At 51.7% G+C, this 10,947-nt stretch overlaps 1 protein-coding gene across 1 annotated transcript; it reads right to left on the bottom strand.

The window, feature by feature from the left end:
* Positions 1-4,565: 4,565 nt before the first annotated feature.
* Myc (v-myc avian myelocytomatosis viral oncogene homolog) lies at positions 4,566-9,416 on the bottom strand. The gene is made up of 3 exons (XM_005397989.2): positions 8,886-9,416; positions 6,617-7,385; positions 4,566-5,562 (listed from the first exon to the last, which is right to left on the bottom strand). Exons 2-3 carry the CDS (start codon positions 7,371-7,373, stop codon positions 5,003-5,005), a joined length of 1,317 nt encoding a protein of 438 aa, XP_005398046.1. The 5' UTR covers positions 7,374-7,385; positions 8,886-9,416; the 3' UTR covers positions 4,566-5,002.
* Positions 9,417-10,947: the final 1,531 nt, after the last annotated feature.

Below are 10,947 nucleotides of genomic sequence, written 5' to 3'. Positions count from 1 at the left end.
TGGGGAAGGATGTTTTTAAAAAGTAAGACAACTTATTTTATTTTATGTTTTTCAGACAAGGTCTCACTATGCAGTTTAGGCTGGCCTTGAGCTCACTTTGTAGCCCAGGCTGGCCTCAAACTCACAGAGATCCTCCTGCCTCAGCCTCCCAAGTACTGGGATTACAGGTGTGCACCACCAGGCCCAGCTCTAAAAAGTAAGATAATTTGGAGTCTAATTGCCTGGTTGTTTTTGTTCTCCACTAGTCCATAAGTATCTGGGGCAGAAGCTTTTTTTTTTTTTAATTTTAAAAAGAAATGAAAACAGTAACAAAATAACAAAGACAAAAACAAAAAAACACAAAAATAATAAAAATGATACAGGATTTCTAAACAAGATGATAGGAATTAACAGTGGCTGTCACGTTACATGTTGTTATCTTCAACGAAGTTGCTCAGATTACCAGATATAAAAATGCAAGATTGATCGAACAAAGAGAATAAAAAGTAGTAAAAAACATTAGAAATGATACAGAGCTTCACTAAACAAGATGGTAGGAATTCAACAATGGCTGTCTTATTGCGAACTGTTGTCTTCAAGTTAGCTGTTCAGATTACCAGACGTAAGCATGCAAAACTGGTCAAGAAAAAAACTGAAGCATTACTTTCCTTTCAATAAACCAATAGACATCAACAGAGCAGTTACCCCAGCTGTCCTTGTATATATACAGATCTTGTTTATTATCTCAGGGTTTCTCCCCACCGCCAGCTCAATGTGAGTACACCATAGGCCCTCAGTAGATACGTACCGATGAATACATAACTGAGCACACAGTAGGTGTTCAATAAATATGTACAAATGAATAGAAAATTCCTGCTTTCACTCTTTGCTAGCTCAGCGAATGCAGGCAACTGACTTAATCACAGCTTCAGTGTGCTCATTTGTAAAATGGGTAGAAATACAGTTGAGCTCAGCTAGGTACAGTGGAGCACTCTTGGAAGCTGAGGGAGGAGGATTAACAGTTTGAGCCCAGCCTGGGTGGCTCACTGATTTAGTGAGACTGTGTTCCAAAATAAAAAATAAAAAAGATGAGGGGTATAGCTCAGTGCCAAAGCCCCAGGTTCAATCCCTGGCACGGAAATTTTCTTTGCAACCTCCTAAGAACTGCTCTGGGGGTGAGGTAAGATGAGGCACATAGTAAACATTAACTACTATTGTTGCTGGCACCAGTGTGACTTTGGCCAGCTATTTAACTTGTTTAAACTTCAGTATTGTCACCTGCAACAATTGTTTCCCAGCTGGGCTGTTGTGGGCATCCAGTGAGGTGTGTGGTGCAGACAAGAGGGAGGCGTGTCCTGAAGGTGAGCTCCCTCCCCAGACTCGCCCCTTCCCTGCCCCATCGACCTCTGGCTGCCCGGGAGAGTTGATCCCTTAATGGGATGATGGGGTGACAATGGGAAGAAAGTGTTGGGGACTGTGGGTGAACTTCCAGGCATTGTTTAAAAAACAAAGGACATTCCTTTCAGCCTCAAAAGATCTACATGCCATTAACACTTGTTCCTTCAACTCTGCCTTTCTGAAGAGCTTAGCGGAGACTAATACTGAATGGAATAAAATTAAAAACAAAATCCACTCAGAGTCATTTAGAGTCACCTCACAGCGGTTTGGCAAAGCCGGCGTTACTGACGTTTGCTCTAAATTTGCGGGTTGTCCAATTTCCACTGAAGGAGCTAGAACAAAAAAGAGCTAAAGTGCTAAGGCCTTGGTGGTGAGTGATAAAACATTTTTAGCTTTATTTTATATGTATTTAAAATTTCTTTTTACAATACTGGGGTGGAGCCCATAGCCTCATGCATGTTAGGCAAATGTGCTATCACTGGGCTACGGTCGCCAGCCTTAGTTTTATTTTTAAAATTAGTCTCTGTGTTTATCTGGCTGATTTTTTCCAGCTTTGTCCTCCTTTAAGATGGGACTAGAGTGGTCTACAACCTTAAAGGAGTGTTTTGCAAAGCTATAGAGCACAGTACTTGTAAATAGATGTGAGGGACAGCGTCTAGCATTTTTCAGCTTAAGGATTATTTATTGCTGGGAAGAAACGCTCCAGAGGCTTTTAGCATGTATGCTAAAAAATGACGGACTGAACTAACCAAAGATTATTGTAAACAAGCCACAGAAAACCCCCAGTGTGAAGTTTTGTCCCTTTTCCCAAGCTTTGTGCCAGAGTTGGTCTTAAAGGACCAGCAAAGATTTCTGCTTGCACACCCCAGTTCTGAGTGGTCTAAGTATTGGCCTGTGGTTATAAAAACTTGGTTCATTTTAAAGTTTGATTGATTGCTTTTATAATGTTGATTGCCTTTGTTGCTTCCAAAAGGCAGCATGAAACAACACTTCCTTCCTTTTTATACATTCCGCCCCACACAAAACCACTCCAGGAGTCCCCCAGGGGAGCCCTTCATTCCACAGTGTCATGGGTAAAAACAGACTCAGCATTCGCTTACTCTTTCCTGCTTGTTCCGGACCAAACTGCAAGCCTCTCCCCTCCATCCCGAATCCTGATGATCGTCTATGAAACAGTTTGCACAAATCACAGACCCCTGGGACTCTGGATGGGCTGGAGGGCCAATTTTTATTGCGGTCAAGGTCAGCCTGACTTTCTGGAAAGCAGCTGGCATCTGTCCTGTGCCCAGCCCAGTCCCTCGATGGGTAGATCTGGATGGAGGTGGCCTAATAGGTGCTTGGAATGGTTCCCTTCCATCTCCGCAGCCAAGCTCGGCATCCTTGCCGTCGTTTCCCGATCCTTTGGAACGAGTTGTTGTTTTCCTAGTGAGGCACCTTCTCTGCGATTCTTTGGGCTTGCCTGGACTTAGTGACTCAAACTAACACCTTCCTAGTTCCCAAGTGAGTCACTGCAAGGCTTCGCTCCAGCCCTGGGCCACAAAGGGGCCAAGAGAACCGTTTAAGAGCGCCCCCGCGCTTCCATACCACTTTGAACTGCTGCAGTCCGCTGGGGTATTTTCCTTTGAATTTAGGATACAGGGTGTGGCAGCTAGAGGCCGAGGGTGGGACGAAGGACACAAAAGAAAGATCAAGAACTAGACTTGAATAGATTACTCTTGGGGTCAAAGACAGTAATTATCTATTGATTTATAGGTGGGGGTGGATTAAAATTCCAAAGACAGTGCAGGGAGCTGAATACCTTTTCTGAGACAGAGACAATGAGGTAATTAGGACAGCGAGGTTCCCGTCCATCGCCCTCTGTAGACTGTTCTAGTTCGGGCCGTGGGTGTTCGTGGCTTATAATTAATAAGACATCCATTCAAAACTGCCTTCTCATGGACTAATGGCAAGCATGTGTCACGGGTGTGAAAGTGGTTGGAAGGAAGGAGAGTTTGCAGTTTCTAAAATAATGACTCACATGACAAGAAGCCAAGCATGTTTGATTTTATGATCCGAGCAGCAGCATTTCCAACCTGGCTCCTTCCTGGAGCAAGCAGCGGTCTGGTGTAAAGAATTCTTAGGTAGGAAGGGTTGAACTGTGGGCTTCTCAACGGGAATGGGAAAATTAAACAATGAAAACACAAAATAAAAAACAAAGCAAGGTAAACAAATCAAGGGGAAACTCAGGTGGCACCGGGTCTAGATACTGAAATTTAGAATGTATTATCCCCTCCGGGTTGGGTGGATCATGAATCCTGTTCTCAAACGCCTCCAGTTTATTCCTACCTGCCTGTTTAGAGACCATCTGGTCGTGCAGACAGCCTGGGTCTGAGTCCCGCAGCTCAATCTGTGCCGTCTCCTTTCTGAACTACAGAGAAATCAATAGCACCTCTTTCCTGGGGTTGCCCTGGAGGTTCGGCCCATTGATCAGGACCCAAGTCAGCTGCACTCTAGAGCCGGGCCTTGAAGAGAGGTTTTTCAACAGAGGACCTGGATTCTCTTTGCTGTGTGCAGAGGGCAGTTCCATAACCCTGTGAGCTCTTTTACTTTTCCCTTTCCTTGTCAGTAAAGTAGCGTGAGTAGTAACATTTCCCAGGGCTGGAGGCTGTGGATAACCGTGTGAAGTAAGGTGCTGGCACCTGGGAGCACTAGGCCAAGAGCAAAAGGGGAGTCGACTCTTCCCCCGCAACTCTCACTGCAGAGTTCCTGGGTTTGATGTGAGCCGGGGGGTGGCCTGGGCTCCTGAGTGAAGGGACCTGCTCTCACAGTCAGGCCTCTTTGTATACTTAACTGTTAACTCTAACCTCTTTCCTTACCTCTAACCTTCTCACCCACCTTTTGCTCTTCCCTTAACTATCAACTGTGACTCTTATCACCCACACGAGGAAGCATCTTATAACCCTGACAGCTAAAGCCCCTCCCAGCCCCATTTTGACAAAGAAAACCTCTTGCTTTTCTTAGGCTAACTTTCTTCATCTTTGTAAACCTGCCCTCGCAAAGGTCAAATTCTGTTAATTTGTAATGGATGGAAAAAATGGTAGTGGTGGCAGTGGTGTGTGTGTGGGGGGAGAGAGACAATAAACGGAACACAACTTAAGATTTGGCTCAATGATATATTTGCCAATTATTTTATTTTTTTCTAAAAACAATAGAAAAAAAATCAACTTTAAAAAGGAAATGTACTTAAATAAAAAAAATTATGGTTTATAATACATGTTTGAAATCTTGTATAATTGTTATAAACGTTTTATTAAAGTTATTTACATTTAATAACCATATTTACACAGGGAAAGTTGGTCAACATTAAGATTTTAAAAAACAATTCTTAAATACAAATCTGTTAAAGGAAAAAGAAGTCAAGCATAAAAAAACTCTTTTATGCCTAAAGTTCTATTTGAGGCAGTTTATGGCTAAACCTTACAGTCCCCAAGACTCAGCCACGGTTGTGAGGTTGTGACCCACCATGCATTCATATGAGTTCATTCATAACTGCCGCAGTTCTAGCAACAGGAATCTTTCTCCTTACTCTCCCTCAGTAAGGAGCTGAGAACCCAGGCGCGCTCAGTTCCGGTCCCTTGGGGTCACCTTATACACAAGAGTTCCGTAGCTGGTCACGTTTGTGTTCCAACTGTTCCTGCCGCCTCCTCAGCAAGTCCTTTTCTGAAATGAGCTTCTGCTCCTCTGCTTGGACAGATAAGATGTATGCCGTGGCTTTTTTAAGGATAACTACCTTGGGGGCCTTTTCGTTGTTTTCCAACTCTGGGATCTGGTCACGCAGGGCAAAAAAGCTCCGTTTCAGCTCATTTCTCCTCTGACGCTCCAAGACGTTGTGTGTCCGCCTCTTGTCATTCTCCTCCGTGTCTGAGGACCTGGGGCTGACGCACTTACGGTTGTTGCTGATTTGTTTCAGCACTCTGCCACTGTCCAACTTCACCCTCTTGGCAGCGGGGTAGTCCTTCCTGGTGGATGGGGGTGCGGCGTAGTTGTGCTGGTGGGTGGAGACGTGGCACCGCTTGAGGACCAGGGGGCTGTGGGGAGGCTTGCTGTGTCCTCCAGGGGGTGACCCAGGTTCTGACCTTTTGGCAGGGAGCTGCCTCTTTTCCACTGAGACCACATCGATTTCCTCCTCATCCTCTGGCTCTTCCTCTTTAAGAAAGGAAACAGTATCATCTGGTTAGCATCATTTCTTTAAAGCCAGTGATGTCAAGATTAAATTATCGCCATGCAGATAGAAAGCACTGATGTATTGAGCCCGGACTCCGGGAAAGATTCCCCCCAAAGAGTCAAACGTAGCCAACTATTCCTTTTATTTTCCCCAGAAAGGCAGTATGATAAAGAGGACGACAGCTGGGATTATGGCACAGGCAAGCAAATTATAATTCACCAGGGTATGGCACTGGCATCCATGCCAGTTCTTACCTAACACTTAATGAGGCTTTGGACACACCCTAAGCAAAGCCATTCCCAAGCACCTCCTTTCTGAAGGGACTTTACCCAGAAGCCCTCCGGGGGTGTGAATGAGAGCTTCAAATCTCTTGGTATGACTTCAGCAACTTCCTACTTTACTGGAAGTGCAAAAAATAAGAAAAAAAAAAAGCCTCTTAGTTTTGCCAAAAGTCCTAGTGGTTGGGTGCAGGACGAACGAAGCCCAATTTTTGGCAAGGATTTCCTTTGAAGTGTTCAAACAAGCTGGAAAAGGGCCAGCCTTTCTGCCCTTCCACTCTCAAGGCACTTTCACTAGCTCCCGGGATAAGGCTGTAGCAGGAGGCTGCCGCCAGTCACTTCCTCTCCTCATTTTCCTAGGTCCTTAGTCCATCACCTTCCAATCTTTCCTTTCCCAAGGGAGGGGAAGAGGGAAGGGAGGGGAAGAGGAAGGCAATTCTTTCACTCTCCTAAAGACCAATTCTCTCTGATCCCCATTCACACCCCCTCCAGGGCAATTACAATGCTTGAGAGGTAAAAGGAGTGGATTGAATTGCAAGATAAGCCAGAAGATTTAAAAACCCCAATGAAATTCCTGAGGGGCGGGAGGGGAGAAAGAAGCAAGGACGACCACCAGGGAGGTCTAGGGGACGGGACGGGGGAGGCTACAGCTCAGGGGTCCACAGAGCTCCCACAACCCCCATTTCTCCCTCCAAATATGCAAAAGGAAAGGCAATGCCTACTAAGTGGCCGTCAAAGGGAAAAGGAGGACACTTACCCGAGTCGCTGCTGGTGGTGGGCGGGGTCTCCTCATGGAGCACCAGGGGCTCTGGGCTGGCTCGTGGGGAGGACTCCGTGGAGGACAGCAGGGAGTCCGAGGACGGCGAGAAGGCGGAGGAATCCGGCGAGGCGCAGGGCTTGGGCGAGCTGCCGTCGTTGAGCGGGTAGGGGAAGACCACCGAGGGGTCGATGCACTCGGACGCGGCGGCGCTCAGGTCCTGCAGGTACATGCTGGAGGTGGAGCAGATGCCATGGACGCGGGCGGGGCTCGGGCTGGCGCTGTCTTTGCGCGCAGCCTGGTAAGAGGCCAGCTTTTCCGAGACGAGCTTGGCGGCCGCCGAGAAGCCGCTCCACATACAGTCCTGGATGATGATATTCTTGATGAAGGTCTCGTCATCCGGGTCGCAGATGAAGCTCTGGTTCACCATGTCGCCCCCCAGCAGCTCGGTCACCATCTCCAGCTGGTCGGCGGTGGAGAAGCTGCCGCCGCCGCCGCCGTCGTCTCCCCCGGGGGAGAAGGACGCGACCGCCACGTAGGAGGGCGAGCAGAGCCCGGAGCGGCGGCTCGGGGACAGGGGCGGGGTGGGCAGCAGCTCGAATTTCTTCCAGATATCCTCGCTGGGCGCCGGCGGCTGCAGCTCGCTCTGCTGCTGCTGCTGATAGAAGTTCTCCTCCTCGTCGCAATAGAAATAGGGCTGTACCGAGTCGTAGTCGAGGTCATAGTTCCTGCTGGCGAAGCTGACGTTGAGGGGCATGGTGGCAGCAGCCTGGGTGCGGGGCACACAAAGGGGGCAGTCAGTCTCGAGTTAAGGGGGTCTCTGGGTGCCAAAGCCCGCGCAGCGCTCCCACCCGAATCACTCCTTGCAGTGCGCTCTCCCCGAGGGACCGGGTGGGGGACAGACACCCTTTCACTGCCCGCGGGCGATCTCTGGGACCTCCCCGGGCACTCGGCGAGACAGCTGCGAGGCGCCCGCAGTGCCCCCGCTTCATTGGAGCAGGGCGGCAAAGCCTGGGAGTCAGCCCCGCAGACGCCCAGGAATCTACATTGGCCTCGGCCTCCTTAAGAGGCGGCGGTGGGGAGTACAAGCTGCCAAGAGCGAAGGCGCAAAGTTTTGCGCCACCTGAAGGAGAAAGGCGAAGAGGCGCCGCGGCGCGCGCCCCCTCCGCGCAGGCCCCTCCGCGCCCCCGCCGCGCTCCTGCCCCCGCCGGCGGGCGCCGCCGCCCCTCTCCGCCCCTCCCTCCTCCCCACCCCAGCGCGCCCTCTTCCTTCCTCTGCCGGCTTTTCTTTTCTCTCGCCGGCTGGAGGGGCCGGCTCAGCCTCCGACTTTAACGATCCTTCAATCCCCGCAAATAAAAAAGGGGGCTGTTCCATAATAGCGGGGGCGCCTCCCTGAACACTCAGCGCGGTGACGCAACTGCGCCAGAGACCCGCAGCGATTGCGCCGCGAGCCTGCGGAGTCCTCCCGGCCCGGCCGAGGGGAGCAGCTGCTCCGGAGCAGGCAGAGCCCGGCTGCTCGCCGTCCCTCCGCATCCCGGGGCTCGGGAGCCCCAGCGCACGGTGGCGGGGAGCCAGGCTGGGTGCCCAGGCTCGCCCGGCCTCCCGCGAGCGAGCGAATCGGACCCATCCCCGCCGCAGCCTCCCCTTTCACTTCTCGCCTCCTAGTCCCAGACCTAGTTTCCCGCGGGAGATCAGCTTCTACATTTTACTATTATTAGTATTTTTAAAGCCAAATGCCAACTTCTCCAAAGGAGCAGGGGCGAGTGGGCATCGCCGCGGGCGGGACGCGTCGCAGTGCCCGTCCCCGGCTGTCAGAAATGCGGTAAGCCGAAATTTAAATGCCCTCCCGGGGACAGGGACGAGCTGGCGGCAGCGGAGCTCTCTCCCCGACACACGCAGTGTTGCGATCCATACTCCATGGAGCTCAGATACCAAGGGCTTTCTGAGCACTGCGAAGGAGCCCCCAAGCCCCAGTGCTAATGAATGCAATAAAGCAGGAATGTCCAACTGGACAGGGTCATCATCAACGTAGTAAAAAAAAAAAAATCCTAGTTTTAAAACGCACCCCATTTCCCTTAGCCATTCACTCAGCTTGACAAGTCACTCTGCCCCGAGCCAGATCAGCCGCCCACTCCACCCCGACCGACCCCAACTACTCCGAGAAAAGTGTCAATAGCGCAGGAACGAAAGGCACCCCGCCTTGGCAATCGATGCATCGCAGCATTAAGAGCGTAAGATAAATGAAAGACAAATAGATCCGGGTGCTTACTAGGTTTTCCACGACCCGAAGGAAATCCAGCCTTCCAGCGGCGGCGAGGAGCGCCCTTCAGAGGCGTGGGTCCGGGCAGCGGCTGGGAAGTGTCCCCAAACAGAAGGAATAGCCTCCCGCGTTCTCGCCGGGTGTTGTAAGTCCCAGGGCAAAGTGTCCGCCCGCTGCAACGCGCAAAGTTTCTCGGACGAGGCGAGGGCTGCGGGCCGACGGTGGGGTCAGCGGGAGGGCGGGGAGGGGCGGCGGGGCCTCAGGCGAAGCCGCTGTCGCTCCGGGTCTGCTTCCTAGGACGCTCGGAGCGCCGCTGTGCTCGCTCGACTCTTCCACCCCGGCGGGCCCGCCCGCTCGCTCCCTCTGCCTCTCGCTGGAATTACTACAGCGAGTCAGATAAAGCCCAGAAGATCGACTTTTATACTGCTGCTGTCGGTCCCTCCCCCTCAGCTTTTTCCCGCCAAGCCTCTGAAAAGCCCAGCCCTTCTGGAGGCTGGAGGGCAGCCAGGCGGCTGCGACGGCCCGGGCGCGGCTGCGGCGGCCGCGAGAAGCGCAGCTCAGGGGTCCTCCCGCTCAGACCCTCCTGTTATAAAGGGCTGGTGGGTGGGGATTCGCCGGAGAATCTTTTTCCCTCCTACCTCCGACCTCTGCTTTGGGAACCCGGGAGGGGCGCTTCTGGGTAGCTGGCTGGGAAGGGGGAGGAGACAGCCCTCAGCCCGGCACCCCAGCTCTCAGATGTAAACAGTAAGGCGCAGCATGAATTAACTGCGCGCGCCTACCATTTTCTTTTACACCCGCTCGAATCCTTTCCCTTTCTCTGCTGATCCTCTGGCGCAGTCTCGGGCGCACTGCATTCTCGCCCTGCGTGTTTCAGCCACCACAGGTGGAGCAGCTGCCCTCAACACTGCGAACACGCCGTGTACCCACGGCCACCCCACGCACGCCCCGAGGGCCGGGGGGAAGGAAGCGTCTGGAAATCAAGTCCCCCAGAGAAAAAGCGCAAAAGTGCGCTCAGTGTGCGCAGCGTTAGCGTAGGTGGAGATAAACAACAGAGGTCTAGGGAGGATAATGCCTAGAATTATTTAAATAGCTGCAACTTATTGCCACGTATACTTGGAGAGCTCTTTGCGCATAAATACCTATTACATTTCTCGGGGTATACGCGTGTGATGCATTCAATGTGTGCAGCTATCTCGATCGGGCATCTTCCACCCTGAATGAATCCGCCAGTGTGCTGCCAGGCAGCACAGACCACCCCCCGCCCGCATAGACTTCCACGGAGCCCGGCGTGGGAGGCGGCTGCTCTCCCAGGACGCGCTAATCCCTGAGACGTTCCTGCGTGCGCCCGAGCCGAAGCAGAGGAGGAGTGTGGCTGGGGGTGCTCGCCCTGGGGGAGCCACCCGGCCCCCGTGCGCTCCACCGATGTGCACCCGGGTGCACATCGAGCACCTCTCGCGCGCCCCAGCCACGATCCAGAGGCGGTAGATCCTCCTTGGGTCCCGTGGCGCCGATCTACACCAGCCTCAGGATCCCAGGTTTGGGGGAAATCAAAGGCGGTAGACCGGCAAATAAGGAGGAGACAGGGGACCCGAACCTCGGGATCGGACTTCTCAGAAGGAGGAGGAGGAGGAGGAGAGTTTGCGGACCCCGCCTGAGGAGTCGCCCGAGACCCTTGTGAAGAAAACCGTTAACTCTTTCCTCGCCGGACAAACCGGATGTTCAAAGCCTTTCAGGATTTCCCCCCTTTATTACTTGATTCCTAACCGTATGCGCTCGCTCGTACACGCACACTGTATTGATTTGATCAGCCGAGGGGAAAGAAGTCTTGGTTTTCTGCCTGTCTTGGACGGGGTGTGTTTTGAGCTAATGAACAATTTCAGGCATTTTTTTCTCCCTTCATTCACTAAATTTCTGAATACTGTACGAAAACTGCATTCATTCTATATACTCCGCATATGTGTATACATACTTCTTGTACACATCGGCCTCATTTATTGCCTAAGTTGAAACACGATTCGTTCACTTCCCGAGTAGATCAATATTTAATATATAATGCACACGCCCTTGGCAT

This window comes from Chinchilla lanigera, unplaced genomic scaffold (genome assembly GCF_000276665.1).
Source record: "Chinchilla lanigera isolate Chin_1 unplaced genomic scaffold, ChiLan1.0 scaffold00060, whole genome shotgun sequence".
NCBI classification, from domain to species: domain Eukaryota; kingdom Metazoa; phylum Chordata; class Mammalia; order Rodentia; family Chinchillidae; genus Chinchilla; species Chinchilla lanigera.
This window is presented reverse-complemented; position numbering and strand designations above follow the sequence as displayed.